The 16,511-nt window shown below is 36.9% G+C and overlaps 2 protein-coding genes across 2 annotated transcripts; both read right to left on the reverse strand.

Annotated features, from left to right (window-relative positions):
• Nucleotides 1-264: 264 nt before the first annotated feature.
• Nucleotides 265-1,483, reverse strand: LOC101895342 (putative uncharacterized protein DDB_G0290521). Its single transcript, XM_005174757.2, has one exon. It carries the CDS (start codon nt 1,339-1,341, stop codon nt 265-267), a length of 1,077 nt encoding a protein of 358 aa, XP_005174814.2. The 5' UTR covers nt 1,342-1,483.
• A 10,415-nt stretch (nt 1,484-11,898) lies between these two features.
• LOC101895514 (uncharacterized) lies at nt 11,899-12,675 on the reverse strand. The gene has a single exon (XM_005174758.1). The coding sequence runs from the start codon at nt 12,673-12,675 to the stop codon at nt 11,899-11,901; it is 777 nt and encodes a 258-aa protein (XP_005174815.1).
• Between the last annotated feature and the right edge of the window lie 3,836 nt (nt 12,676-16,511).

The following is a 16,511-nucleotide window of genomic DNA, read 5'->3' on the forward strand; positions in this document are numbered from 1 at the left end:
TGTATAACAGTATTGCCCACCTTAGAACCTGATGGAAAAATACAATGTACAACGGATTTCCTCCTTAGAGACATGAAACCTAAAACCGATATTTCGTTGAGGCACATTTTGGTCGAAACCAATGATAAAAAATATACATTTTGTAGAAATATGACTGAAATGGTAAAAATCCCCTCAAAATTACTCAATACACTCAAAGCACAATACTGCTTTGAATAAAGAAAAAACACCGTTAGGTCGAGCAGAGAGAGAGAAAAATTTTATTTAATTCACTTCATTGGAATTGGAATCATGATATCTCAAATTCCATGACCACGACCTTAATAACGAACTTCTTCTGTTATCCCAAGGCCACCATGGTGGGCGTGGACGTCTGGTTGTCGTCGTTGTGGTGGTGGTTGTCGTTTCGTCTGGTGGTGGTTCGGTTGGTGGTTCGGTGGGTGCTTCAGTAGGTGCCTCGGTGGGTGCTTCAGTTGGAGCCTCAGTGGGAGCTTCAGTTGGTGCCTCGGTGGGAGCTTCAGTTGGTGCCTCGGTGGGGGCTTCTGTTGGCGCTTCGGTTGGAGCTTCCGTAGGCGCTTCAGTTGTCGTTGTAGTAGTAGTTGTTGTTGTTGTGGTTGTAGATGTGGTAGTAGTCGATGTGGTTGAAGATGATGTGCTCGAACTTGTAGGGGCCTCCGTTGTTGTAGTAGTTGTTGTGCTTGTGGTAGTGGCCGTTGGAGGCGGTGGTGTAGTTGTGGTCGTCGTGGTTGATGTTGTAGTAGGAGCAGGCGTTGTGGTTGTTGTTGTGGTGGTTGTAGGTTTATTTGGACAATACGGCACGTATATAATATGAGGCGGCTGAATAATAATTGGTGGCTTCACGATCGGCTTGGGGATCTTTGTTGGCTTTGGTCTTTTCGTAGGTTTTGGCCTCCTCGTCGGACGCTTCTTGCGTCTCTTTTGTTTCAAGGGTTTCTTTTTAATATCTTCCACAGTGGAGAAGGTGTTTTGCAAAATGTTGCCAAGACCCATAAAATTCAATGGTGTAGTACCACCCGAAACAGGGCTATTTTGACCGAATGAAAATATGCGACCATTTGGTGTATCGTTTGGTTGGTTTGGGTTGGCCAGGGTTACAAGCATTGGATGTCCTCCAATGTGCATATTTGCATTTGGAAATGCCAGTAGGTTTGCATTAAAACCATTGAGAGGAAAATTTGGTTGACCAACTATTATTGCTGGTCTTGGGGTAGTGCTGTGATTTTGTGAAATTGACTGATTCTTTAAATTCTGTTGTCCACTTATTATTGATGGTCTTGGGGAGGTCCTATTTTTTAAGTGATTTTTTCTAATTGGCTGCATATTTATCTTCTGATTTCCATTTGTTGTAAAGGGTTTAGAAGATACTTTATTTTTCCGTTGATTTTTCTTATTTGGCTGCCTTTTAATCACTGGCAAATTCTGGCGGAATGGGGCTTGATGATTCCTTCGAAACCCTTGCTGATTTCCGGCATTTCTTAGCTGTGACTCCAATACTCTTTCCTGGTTTTCCAACACACTCAAGCGCCTTTCTAGTTCGGGTATATCCAAACCTTCCCATGAATCTGTCGAAAATCTCCGTTTATATGTGTCGGCGCTTCTAAAATTATTTCGAAATCCTTGTCCTGCTAATATTTGCCCGAGGCAAATCAAGAAGACCAAAGTCATCAAGAGTGATCTGTAGATCATGATCCCAGCTCGAACTGTGGTTAACTGATTGTTACATCGATTAGACCTTTCTCTTCTGCCCCAAAAATGTTGTGTATCATAAATGTAAACGTTCTTTTTTTAGCTTTTTACAAACAAGCGTTTGGTGTAAATAAGAAATGTAAATCTAATTTGAAATGTAAATAAATTAACAATAATTCACATACTGACACACATTTGGTGTTTTGAAAATAAACTAACGGCAAAATAGGTTATATATTTAAATGGTAAATTCCCCAAAAATATTTATAAAATAAGCCTAGTACGGAAGATTTCGCTCTGATAGCCAAACATCTACGTCATACATATTAGAAATAAATTGTAAGATAATAATTTCGACATAATTTATAATTTAGTCTAAACGTGAGGAATTTATAGAAGGTGGGAATATATGCGTTCAATTTTTGTTATACTGGAAATCGAAAATTTGTATAAATAGGGTGATAAAAAATGCAACAAGTCAAACACCATAATTTTTATTTATTTATTTATTTTTTTAATGTTATTGAATGAAAGAGTAATAGGCTTTAGTGGCATTTATTCTGATACCACGGTCGATTAATATGAGCGGAGAGCGACCATCGGTTGTTATGAGGGCCACACCATCACCATGGCTAACCGAAGGTGCACATTTCCAGCTGACCTCTTTGGCAAGTAAACATGATAATTTTGTTTGTTTACAAACTGCTGGACAACGAATGTTTTCTCATCGGAGAAACCCAAATTCGGAAGTTCACCACTTTCGGCCAAGCGAAGCTCTTTTGAGTCTGTTTTCTTTCTGTTGAGGTGTAAGTTCTACCACTTTTTGGAATTTCGTCCCTGAGCTCACATTACCACGAACTAATTTTTCAATATTTGCCGAATGGAATATTGCGATATATTCAGCTTTCGGCCACTGCGAGGCGGGTTTCTATCAAGTCGCTTCTTTACTTTTCGAACCATTTCTGCTGATGTTGCTGTTTTCTTCCGTCCACTTCCTTGACGTCGGGCTACGCTACCAGTATCACGGTAACGAGCGATGGTACGAGACACAAAAGATTTATTCACATTTAAATGCTGGAGTGCTCTAACAATAGTGGTTTTCCCGCCAAATACAAAAAAAAAATACACTATCACGCTTGAATTCCATCACGAATAACTTAAACAATTAATTAAACAATATAATGAGCTGTCACTGGAATAATTTTAACATCTGTCGAACTAGTGGCTTAGAAGTGACAGAAGTCTGAATTTGGTTGCAGTCTTTTTATCTCACCCTGTAGATATTCAGATTACTGGTGGTATCTGTTTTTGATATTTGGCAGAGGTTTGAAATAACGTCCAGATTTGTACGAAAAGTATTAAATGGTACAAAATTTGGTCATGGGTGAATGGATAGAGATAAAATTCTGAAATTATATATTTCGATTACTGATGGTATCTGTGTTTGAAAATTGGGGGTGGTTTGGAAATGAGTTCCTTATTTATACGAAAAGTACTACATGGTACTAAATTTGGAATTGGGTGAAGAGATATAGCTGGAATCCCGAAATTTGATATTGAGGCCTCTATTAGTATCTGTGATTGAAATATAGATGTGGTTTTTGAAATATGTACTATAATTGTACGAAAAGTTCTAAATATAGGTATTGAGATATGAAGGTGGTTTTTCAAAAATATGTACTATGATTGTAAGAAAAATACTAATGAGTACTTAATTTGGTATTGGCTGAAAGGATGGAACTGGAATCCCGAAATTTGATATTGAGGTCTCCGTTAGTATCTCTGATTGACATAAAATTGGTATTGGGTTAAGATATAGATCTGGAATCTCGAAATTTGATATTGAGGTCTCTTTTTGTATCTGGGATTGAGATATGGAGGTGGTTTTTGAAATATGTACTATAATTGTATGAGAAGTACTAAATTGTGCCAAATTTGGTATTGCTTTGGGGAATAGGGCTTAAATCGTGGTTTTGGTTATGAGTTTTGTAATTGTACTAAATGGTACTAAATTTGGTAATAGGGGAAATCAAAAAACTGTAATCCTGAAATTTGTTATCAATGTCACTGTTGGTATTTGAGGTTGAGATATGGAGATGGACGAAAAGTAAATGTTACCACAATTTGGTATTGGGTAAAGGAATAGGCCTGGAATCCCAAAATTTGATATTGAGGTCTCCCTTTGATGGTGTTTGTGCAAATGCCTACCAAAATTGTTTGAAAAAAACTAAATGGTACTAATTTCGGATAACTTTTGGTGTCTAGGATGGAGATTTGTGGATTTTTTTGAGTGTGGGTGAATTAAAAGAGCTGAAATTCTGAAATTTGATATTGCGGTCACAGTTGGTTTAGGTTTAAAAAAAGAAAGATTTTGACCATTTTGCAATGATTTTAGCAACATCCTCCTCAGTGAACATCAAAATAAAAGAATTTTAAGACTTTCCTGTGTAAAAGATAAAGATCTTAATATTATTGTCTCCGCAAAAGGAAAAGCTTGAATAATATAAAAAATTGAAATTGATTGCAAATTTAGTGGTATGAGTACTAAAATGGCCTTACACCAACTATTGGAACGATTCTAAAATTTTTTAGGTAGCCTTTCGCTGACGAAGTAGCGGGTATTTACTAGCCTTTCATAAAAATATAAATAATAAACGAAAATTAATAAAATAAAAGCGAAATTATTTTCTCATAGAACAATAATCCAGCACCATGATAGCATTTGTATATAAATGTATGTATACATATAAAAGTTTGGAGTAGTATGAAAATCATATTTTTTTTTAATTAAAATGAATAAGGTTGGCTTCAAACTTGTCTGGTTACACATATATTAGATAGATAGAAATGTCACCGTTTTTTTTTTTTTTTTTTTTTTTTTTTGATGATCTAGTTGCCATGTCTGAATTTTAACGAAAACTTCTTCATAAATAACACACGTTATTGAGTGCCATCAAAATTAGAATATTCATATTCCAAATACCATCATTATGTAAGTTATTGAATTTCATTCATTCATTATCTGAATATAGGTCAAATTTGTTCCATAAACCGGTTTCCAACGCAAATCAACGGCGAATATTCCCAAAATGACGCGATCCATGTACAAAATACAAAATTATTTGACTGGGTATTTACATATAGCACTTTCTCTTCATTGAAAGTTTTAGTGGACAAACTGTAAATCCCTACGGACACGTGTATATTATTCCATTAATAAATAAAAGATGATGTCAGCCAGACTTCCGAAGTTGAACCTTTGTAATTTCAATAAGTTTTTTTTTTTTAAATTACTCTGATCATTCATATTAATTACAATGGGGAATTTTCGAATTTTATATTCCTAAAAATTCATGTCTTTCTGAAGGAATGTAAATCCTAAAATAATAGCTTTTGGGCCAGAATACTCTTGCATAGAATCGAAACTTCAAAGATATTTTTCAAAAATTATTGATTTTACATATGACTGGTTTAACAAATATACTTTAAAAAACATTATGTTTGCTCGTCTTTCCTTGAAAAACTCCATGGTTTTCATCCTGAAAGTCCTAGAATTCTGTACAGCAGATCTTTAAGAAAGTGAATAAAAAAACAAACGATATTTGGTCAGAGGAGCTTGAAATTTTTTTCTTAAAAATAAAAGAATTTCTGTCGAGGCCTTGTAAAAGTTTGATCAAATGAGGACGATATATTTATGTCGGAGCAGTCATTGAACATTTATTTTTTTTTTTTCAAAAAGTTCTTAAAAATATCCATAATTTTAGGTTATAATGTCCCTAAAAATATTTCAGTCTCTAAATATATATTAGTCTCTGAAAATATTTTAGGTATTTTGGACATAAGATCCCTGTAAAACTTAACTATTAGCGGTAAGAGAATTAAAAGAAATGCTTTTTTAAAATTCCAGATATTTGGTGATTTTTTTTAAATCTTCTAATTAAATAAATAACTAAAAAAAGTTGAAAAATACCAGTCGGTTTTGCCGACACATGTATACCCTTAGACAATGTTCATTAATTTAAATATATTTTGACGTGAGTTATTGACCCTTCATGGGGGAGGTACCACAACGGATGTGCCGATATATTTTACAATCTTGCGTGAATAAAAATATTGGTAGGTGTGAATTTTGAGAAGAAGCGGGTGCCTATATCGCATTTTAATAGCGTTTTATCCATCGAAAATTTCAACCCCTTGTGGGGAATGTACCAGAATCTCCTAAACCATCTTCGAAGCAGATCTTGTCTAAGTAGAAATATGAGAATGTGCGAAAAATGAAAATTATCGTTTGATTTCTGGCATTTTATGAGAGTTATAGTTTCTTAAAATTTTGACCCGGGGGAGGTACAAGTAGCAATGATCCGATCTACTCACCTTCATCTATTCATCTTCACATCATCACACCTGATCTTATGTTAATAAAAATATTGGGATTTGTAGAGTTCGAAGGGATAAGATGATAATTTCGCGTTTTGCAAGGTTCATGGTTATTGAAAAAATTGACCCGTTGTGGGTAAGGTACTGGAATTAGTGATTAGCCTAGTCCCATCTTCATACCTGACCTAGAAATGTTAGAAATATTGGGATATGCGAAATTTAAAAGCAATTGGGTATTTATTTTTACATTTTATAAGGGTTGGTACAATTCAAAAATTTGATCCTAGAAGAAGTAGGTCATTATTGTCAATTTAAAAAAATAAAGTTCTGCTATTTTTGGTGAAACAGTCTTTAAAAATAAATTAAAACAATTAATTAAAAAAAAATAACAAAAATGTTCGATATAATTTTCGATTTTTTTATTTTTCGCTAAACAGTATTTAAAAATACTTTAAAAAGTTATTAAAAAAAAAATAAAAAAGCTGTAAGTTCGGCTGGCCGATCTATGAATACACTCCAATATATGGAACGAATTAGATAATTTTCAAAAAAAAAATAAATCCATTAAAATTATGTTAAAATCTTTAAAATACCGAATGTAGCCGTTATATTAGGGTCTATACGACGAAGTGGGCCTACACAGACAATTTTCTGACTTAGGCCATTACGAACTTCTAACACCAAATTTGAAACAATTCCGTTGAATAATGTTGCTAAAATCATCAAAGTACTGAATATCGGGAGGTACCGTTATATGGGGGCTATACGAAGACCTAGACCTGCGCAGACAATTTTCATAGGCTATCCATTACGAACTTCAAATACGAATGATCTCGTTGAAATCCCTTCATACTGTGGTGGAGGGTGTAAAAAAACAAAAATTCTTGAATTTTTTTTTTTTGAAAAATTTGAAATTTTTAAAAATCAACGATTTTTGTCCAGTTTGTTTTTTGAGAAATAATTTCTAAAAATTCACAATTGTAGGCCAGGAACATTTAAAAAATAATCCAACCGGTCCTTGAATAGAAAATCTTAAAAACTTAGTCCATGTCCAAATTCGATAGGAATTTGATAAAAAAAATATTACAAAATGCCAAGTCTAGACCAAATAAGAAACTCCCTAAGGTCCTAGATCGCTTTTCAGAAGAGACACATGTGTACCATATAAAATTCGATATACTCATTTTATCTGTACGGCAGGAGATATAACAATTATGTTCCTTACACAGCACTCTTTAACATCCTTTTCTAAAAAAATAAGAACTTTTTTAAAAACTTATATTAATTCTAAATTTATTTTTAAATTAAATTCCTAAATTCATTTCATAACTTAACTACCAGGGGTCGTTGGGGGGTGCATCCTTAAAATTATTTGCCATAGGGCAAAGGTAATCCCAAAATTAATCTAGGTGTTTGGCCGACAGTTTGTGCTGAGCCCAAACCGCCAAAGGGAAAACTCAGTCCGCCTCCACTGACGGGTACCAGAGCAGCTACGGTCTGACCATTTTCCGAATTGCCAATGGGAACAATGGCATGGACGTTGGTTGGCAGTGACTGCTGATTGTTAGCCAAAAATACTGTATTATCGGGAACTTGGATATTGCCGGCGAGAAGATTAGATGCAGTGATGAAATGTTGTGCCGCAACTGAAGCTTCTGAAATTGTATTTTGATTGTTGTTTGCCTCGACGTTATTTTGTGCCGCTGCAGCTGCCGATGTTGTTGGAGTTTGACTCTGGACACCATTGGTGGTTAGGGCATTTTGTTGTTGTGCATTATTGGCATTAATATAGGATAGTCTGACGCCATTTTGATTGGCACTCAGACCTTGGCTTAAAACTGTCTGGGGGGTGTGCAACAACAGTTGGAAATTGCCACCCAAACCTTGCACAGGAAGGTTTTCCAGTATGGACCACCACCAAGGTGGAGTTGGAGAAGTGATGGGTGACGGTGTTGTGGTTGCGATGGGTGCGGTGATTTGGGTTTTGATAAATGGAAATTTCGAAAATACGGTGGTGGTGCCTCCTGTGATACCGCCAGTTGTGCCGCCGGTGGTGCCACCAGTTGGCTTATCCGCAATGGTGATTTTTGGAAAATATTCAAATTTTTGGAAAAACTCTGGTGGATAAATAGTTATCTGGGGTGGAGTGATTGTGGCAGCAGGTTTCTTTTCGGTGGTACCAAAAAGGCCATTTAAGAAAGACAGAACACGACCTTCTTCCTTGGGCGGCTCTTCGGTTTTAACCCAGGTGAGTGGTGTCACTTGTCCTGTTTTTAAATCCACCAGTGACTGTCCAACGTTATAGGGTTTTGGAATCGCAAATTGGCTATGCGGAGCCTATGTTACTGCCTGACGTCCCGTGGACTTATTGGCCGAATTCGATTTGCGACGTCTCAAGACATACGAAACACCCGGCAATTGACTAATCGAATTCATGACATTTCCAAGGGAATAGCTACCCTGTTGACGTGCTTGTGAAGCTACATCTTGCAGCTCCTCCAGAAATACTTCCTTTTTGGGTTCAGCATTTGCGCGGCGACGACGTGGCTCGGCCATGGCCGATTGCAGGCACAAAACGGCCAAGACCGTTAACGCGAAAATTTTCAACATCTTTGATGTTCGTTCGAGGATAGACTGAAGTAAAACTTTCCATCGATCGGCAATATATGTTAAACACTTGAAAAGAACGACGTAGGCCCAACCTGTAGGCCGTAACTGAATTGGTAATAAGTTCGATTTGCCTTTGTCGCTCAGGTCATTTGCTATTCACATTTACATTGGCATATTTGTAACGTTGTGATTTTTATTTCATTGTGCAAATGTAAATATTCAAATTTGGCAAATGCCTATGACGACAACAACAACGACACCTGTAAAGCCTCTCGGAATATTTGAAGGAATATACCGGTATGTGAGTCAACACTTTCACTTTAGCCGGGGTGGTAGGCCTAATGGTGTGAATTTGTGAATACATTGATTTGAATTAAATTTATTGCCAAAAGTAACCAAATGATGGGCATGATTGAAATCTGTCCGAAATCGAATTCAAATTTCTAAATTGAATTTTATGATCGCAAAATAGTTAAATTAGTCGGAAATGTTTATTTTTAAACTAAGAAATGAAAAGTATTTTACTTAAAATCAGATAACACAGTGCAATAAAAAAATTAAATAAGAAAACCGAGTAGATTATGAGAGAAGTGCTAAAAATATTAGACACGTGCGTTGGCATTTTGAAAATTAACATCGGGAAATAACCACAATTGGATGGGAAAACTATGCCAATTTTAATGTATTTTTTTGAAAATATTCGAGCTAAGGTTCCTAGGCTCAAATACGAACTTAAGCTACTTTCCCACATTTTCATAGACACATATATACGTGTGTCGAACTTTGGAAGAAATTTAGAAGAAACTTTAAAATTTAAAAAAAAAAAAAAAAATCCGAAAACTACCACTTAAATGAAAACCGTTATATGGAAACTATACGAAAACGTTGACCTGCTTACGAAATTTTTTATCATAGGCTGTAGTACCCATTACGAACTTTAAATACGAAATTTGTTACAATTACTGTGAAAAATGTCGCAAAAATTATGGAAATCCCGGGAATCCCGGGAGGCACGGCCATATGGGGGGCTATAAGAAGACGTGGACCTGCATACGAAATTTTTTGCCATAGCTTGAAGTACACTAAGATCTTCCAATAAGAAATTTGACACGATTCCGGTGAATAATGTCGCTAAAATCATGAAAATACCAAATATCGGAAGGTGTCGTTATATGGAGGCTATACGAAAACGTGGACCTGCACAGACAATTTTCTGCCTTAGGCTGTAGTATCCATTACGACCCTCAAATACCAAATTTGAAACAATTCCGGTGAATAATGTCGCTAAAAGCATCAAAATGCCGAATATCGGGAGGTTCGGTTATATGGGGCTATACGAAGACGTAGACCTATGTACAAAAATTTTTGTCGTAGGATGAGTACCCACTACGAATTTCAAATACGAAATTTGAAACGATTCCGATGAATAATGTCGCTAAAATCATCAATATAGAAAATATCGGGAGGTACTGTTATATGGGGGCTATACGAAGACATGGACCTGCATCAACCATTTTTGTCATAGGCTGCAGTAACCACTACGACCCTCAAATAACAAATTTGAAACAATTCCGATGAATAATGTCGTTAAGATCATGAAAATACCGAATATCGGGTGGTACCGTTATATGGAGGCTCTACGAAGACGTCGACCTGCACAGACAATTTTCTGTCTTAGGCTGTAGTATTTATTACGAGCCCCAAATACCAAATTTGAAACAATTCCGATGAATAATGTCGCTAAAATCATGAAAATAGCGAATATCGGAAGGTACGGTTATATGGGGGTTATACGAAAACGTGGACCTGCACAGACAACTTTCTGTCTTAGGCTGTAGTATCCATTATGACCCTCAAATACCAAATCTTAAACAATTCCGATGAATAATGTCGCCTAAATCATCAAAATATCGAATATCGGGAGGTGTCGTTATATGGAGGCTGTACGAACACGTAGACTTACACAGACAATTTTCTGTGTTAAGCTGTAGTATCAGCAACGACCTTCAAATACCAAATTGGAAACAATTCCGGTAAACAATGTCGCCAAAATCATCAAAATACCGAATATCCGGAGGTATCGTTATATGGGGGCTGTCCGAAGACGTGGACCTGCACAGACAATTTTCTGTCATAGGCTGTAGTATCAGCAATGACCTTCAAATACTAAATTTGAAACCATTCCCGTAAAAAATGTCGCTAAAATCATCAAAATACCGAATATCGGGAGGTATCGTTATATGGGGGGCTATACGAAGACGTCGACCTGCACAGACAATTTTCTGTCTTAGGCTGTAGTATCAGTAACGACCTTCAAATACCAAATTTTAAACAATTCCGGTGAATAATGTCGCAAAAATCATGAAAATACCGAATATCGGAAGGTACGGTTATATGGGGGCTATACGAAAACGTGGACCTGCACAGACAATTTTCTGTCTTAGGCTGTAGTATTTATTACGAGCCACAAATACCAAATTTGAAACAATTCCGGTGAATAATGTCGCTTAAATCACCAAAATACCGAAAATAGGGAGGTACAAATATATGGAGGCTATACCAAAACGTGGACCTGCACAGACAATTTACTATCTTAGGCTTTAGTATCCATTACGAACTTCAAATAACAAATTTGAAACAATTCCGATAAATTATGTCGCTAAAATCGTCGAAATACCGAATATCGGGAGGTACCGTCATATGAGGGCTATATTAAAACGTGGACCGACATTGCCCATTTGCGAAATTAATCTGCCTACTGGTAAATTTTTGCATGTATGTGAAATTTCTTCTCAATTCGTTCGAGAGATAGCGTGATTACAACAGACAGACGGACATCGCGAGGTCGTCTTAGAAATTTACTCTGATCCACAATATATGTAATTTAGGTGGAGGGTATAAAAACATCAAGTGCGGATTTATTCTTATATGTGGATTGATATGAATCATCTTTCATACCTATGAGTCTAGAGATAATCCAAATGTCTCTATTTTATTTCAAAGCTCTATCCTAAATCTTACACGAAAATAAAGCGCAATGTGTTGAGGATCCTTTGTGAATGGTTGAGGCTATATGAAGCTCCCTAAAAATCCCACAAAAAATATGTCTTCCTCTTCCCACAAAAAATGTAAAACTTAGTCCATTAAAAAAAAAAAACTTCAGCATTTTTTCTAATTTCATTTATTTCATAATTTCTGTTTTAATCATAGCTGTTCTCCTTCGTAGACCTTTTGGCCCGACGACCAGTGATACGTCCATTTGCCTGGTTTATTTTCAGTTGTTTCCGATCCATCACCGTCGTTTCTGGTCTGTGAAGCTTCAGTGGTTGTTGTAGTCGTGGTAGTTGTTGTTGATGATGTATCTGGCTGCGGTGTTGTTGTTGTGGTTGTTGTTGTTGGTGGTGGTGGGGGATAGTATGGATAGTAAGGATATGGTGGATAAAATGGTGGTGGTGGGTAATAGTCATAGTATGGTGGATATGGAGGATATGGGTAGTTAGGTCTTCGCGTTGTTGTGGGAGCTGGTGTTGTTGGTGGTGGAGGTGGCGGAGGAGGAGGAGGATATGGATAATGTGGATAGTGGGGATAATAGTGTGGCGGTGACGTTGGTTTTGGTGGCGGCAGTGGATAATAATGCGGTGGCGGATAATAATGCGGTGGTGGATAGTAAATTGGCGGTCTTGGCCGTCTTGTTGTCTGTTTGGTAATCAAAATTCTGGACAATTGATCCAATGAAATTGGCACCACAATGCCACGTGTCGGGATGCCGGTACTGCGGTTAACCTGCACAATTTCTTCGTATTGATAACTGGAGGGGTCATATGGAGTGGGTTCCGTTTGACTTTCACCATAGTCTTCAAAGTCTGCTGCTACCACACCAGGCTCATAGTCTTTTCTCACCGCAGCTGAGCCACGCGACTTAGCAAATCCACAGCCGAAATAGCAAAATATTAGTAAACAAAATATCAACGGACGAATCATTTCCGATTCGTTTGCCAAGAGAATTATCCAAAGAATAACTGATTCTCGAAGTCATCGAAGGTGTTTTATAATATTTTGGAGAATTTTACCATTTCATCAAGTCAATTGGTTATTAATGTGCTATAATTATAAATTCATAGCTTTAGAACTAAAGAATAGTTCATTGTTCTATATTTTTTCGAAATTTTATTGTGAAGACAAGCAAAAATAAAAGTGGTAAACAGATAAGTCTTTTCTCTAAAAGAGAACATCTCTTGTTTACGATGCTATTGTAAGTGACAAAAGAAGTCAGATAAGTGCCTGTTTTAGTAATGTGTTCCCAATTTTCAACCGTTATGAAGGTTATTTAGTCGACAAGAGTATTATAAAAAGGTGTTTAAATATAAACCAATATTTACAGTTCAGACCAAAGACAGAACTGTCCAACTTAGCGAAATTAAAAAAAATAAAATTGATGTTGGATTTGTTTACTATTTTACAGAACCGATATATTTTATAAATATTAAAAGTCTAATTCAAACTAGTTAAAAAGCTGTAAGTTCGGCCAGGCCGAACTTCGAGGACCCTCCACCATTTGGAACGAATTTGGCAATTTTCATAGGCAACTTTTGTCATAAGCTATTACAATATTCAAATGTGAAACTTGGAAAAAATCTATTAATAATGTAGCTAAAATCATCAAACTACCGAATATTGGGAGGTACTATGGGGGTTATACCAAAACGTGGACCTGCACAGACAATTTTCTGTCATAGGCTGTAATATCCATTACGAACTTCAAATACCAAATTTGAAAAATTCCAGTGAATAATGTCGCTAAAATCATCAATATACCGAATATTGGGAGGTACCGTTATATGGGACTAAACGAAGACGTGGAACTTCACAGACAAACTTTGAATACCAAATTTGAAACAATTCCGGTGAATAATGTCGCTAAGATCATCAAAGTACCGAATATCGGGAGGTACCGTTATAAGTGGGGGTTATATCAAAACGTGGACCTACATGGCCAAATTTACCAATACCAAAAGTCCTGCAGACATAATATACATTTGAGTAAAATTTTATCAACTTGCTTCAATTCGTTAGGAAGCTAAAGTGATTTCTACAGACTGATAGACGCACTGACAGACGGACATCGCAAAATCGAAATAGAATTTTATGCTGAATATATCAGAATATATCTTTGAGGGGTCTAAAATGTATATTTCGAGTTGTTACAAACTGAATGATAAATTTAATATACCCTCCATACTATGGTTGAGGGTATAAAATTACCTTGAGAATATATGGTAAGGTATTAAGACACACTATCACCATAATTTATGAGTCGCTTTACTTGGAGACTTTCAGGGTCTTTGTAAGGCCGATAAAGGATCTATCGAGCCTGTTATCATCCCTATACCACAATTGTTGGCACAAATCGAACTATTACTATTTTCTACTGATTCAGAAGAGGGATGCACAACCACTCCAGACCCAATCTGAGGTTTAATGGAATTTCCCCTCCCACTCATTATATTTCATAGAAGCATATAAAAGGCTCCCATTTTTCTTTCTTTCTACCTCTTTTAGTAGATGCCACATGCGCCCAGTTCCATCATATATTAAAGTGAACAAGGATCATTATGTGCTTTCATGAGGAGATCAATTGCTTATTTTTACAGCTAAAAACCTCAACGCCAAATACAAAGCAGATATACCCAGCCTTTCACCCAGATTCATCTTGTCTGATTAAAGGTAGTTCCTATGATGACCTTCAATCAGCATAGAAAGGCCCTCGGTTTTTTCATCCTGACAAGCATTGATTGCCTTTCTCATCTCATCTTGAAGTATCCTTCCTAAGGCACCTGCCCTAAGCTCTAGCTCACTTGGGGTTACATTAATGACTTAAGCCCCTTCAAAAAGTCTTACATTGCCCTGATCAACCTCACCCGAGAAAAATATATCCGAACATGACCCTTGTCTAGAAATCAATGACTATTGCCGAGTTAAAGTCGCGATCAGCCTTAACAGCGATTGTCACTCTCAGGTCCTTCGAGATACCCTTCTTCCGTTCATTTTTGCCTTTTCTTCAACGAAAAAGTATGTGGATTGGCTGCAACATTGCATCTTCAGTATTGCCAATTTTATTCTCTGGTAATGCCCGACGTACCGGCTTCGCCTTTCTGCTTGTCTCAGACGATTTGTGAGCTTGAGGCGTACAGAAACCGTATAAAGAGAAACTACCAAATATCCATATCGCGGATAGAATTTCGAACACCAAGGTCACTTCCTTGTGTACGTCCTGTTGTGAGCCATCTCAGCCCGTTTGTTTCGTACACAAATCCTCATGCTGTAATAGACTATTTTGGGAATGGTGGATTTGTTTCTTTTTTAAATTAAACAACTTATTTCAACTAACAAGGTTTTAAATATTGAGATTGTAGGCAAAGTTAAGAGGTGTAGGAATTTTCCGAAAGGCCAAGTAAGAAAAGTTCCCTAATGAACTTAAGGTTCATTCTGATCCAGTAAACCTCTATGTCATTGATTTTATCAGAACCCTTTTAATCCATGACATCATTATCCTTGTCACACTTCGTGGCCAAAATCGAGGGGCGCCCGAACTATGCTGGCGGTGATCTTAAAACAGTTTTTTGATAGTCTACATCGAGCGTCATATTCCTTGGGCGCCTAGGAATCAAGATTCCGATTACATATAATCGCTACAATGGAGGGCGTAAAGTCTGTTATGACTCCGGCATTAGGAAGTCTTCTGCGTAGGTAAAATACCAGTGAGCACGATTTCATACAAGTAATGGTTTGAACCGATTATACCTTAGCCATATGGCTACAGAGGGTATACATCATCTGATACGGTCAAAGGTGCCCCATTGCAAAATTATACCCTAGGTCCCTTTGGGCCAAATCTGTTTCAGGACATTTGGAGTCGATCTAGAGGTGTCCGTCCGTCTGTCTGGCTAGTGCGCACACACAATAACTGTCGAAGGGAACATCCGATTTGATTCAAACTTTATACATCGTACTATTGTTGTCAAACTCAGATCAAGTTCGGAGATGGGCAGTATATAGTTCCACTCCATCTGGTACCTCCCCCACAAAAGTTAAAAATGTTCACAGAAAATAATTTTCCGCATACCACAAGAACGGTTCATCCAATTTTTGTACGCGTAAAATCTGAAGAGAGTTGGATGCTTATTTCGCTTTCTTCCGGGGTTTTTTATTTTCCTCTAAATCTTGAACCCTATATGAGGAGGTATTTAAAAAAAATTGATCTGATCTCTCCCATCTTTTAACAAATCTTGTGTTGATGGAAGTATCGAGATATAACAAGTTTCAATGGGATTGGATGTCAATTTCGCATTTTATGAGCTTTATAGATATTAAAAACTTCGATCTTTTGTCGGCGACGTACCAGAAGGATTGGACTATTTTTGAAAATGTTGACGTTTTGTGGGGGTGGTACCAAAAGGAGTGGACCGATAATGCCCATCTCCGAACATGATCTAAGTTTGTTAATAATGTTACGATACACCAAGTTTGGGCCAAATTGAATACTCCATTCGAGAGTTTTCGTGCGCCCCAGCCAGCCAGACGGAGGGCAAGACGGACGCACATCGCTAGATCGACTCCAAATGTCCTGAAATATATTTGGTCCAAAGTGATCCAGGGTCTAAAACCGTTATTTCGATGTGACACGTTTTGACCGTATCAAATGATATATACCCTCTGTAGCCATAGGGCTGAGGGTATAAAAATTGGTCATAAAACTGTAGTTTCAGACTGATGCATTCTGCCACATTACAAAACACTTCGTAAAACAGATTTTCACA

The sequence above is a fragment of the Musca domestica genome, unplaced genomic scaffold (assembly GCF_030504385.1).
Source record: "Musca domestica strain aabys unplaced genomic scaffold, Musca_domestica.polishedcontigs.V.1.1 8, whole genome shotgun sequence".
Classification (NCBI taxonomy): domain Eukaryota; kingdom Metazoa; phylum Arthropoda; class Insecta; order Diptera; family Muscidae; genus Musca; species Musca domestica.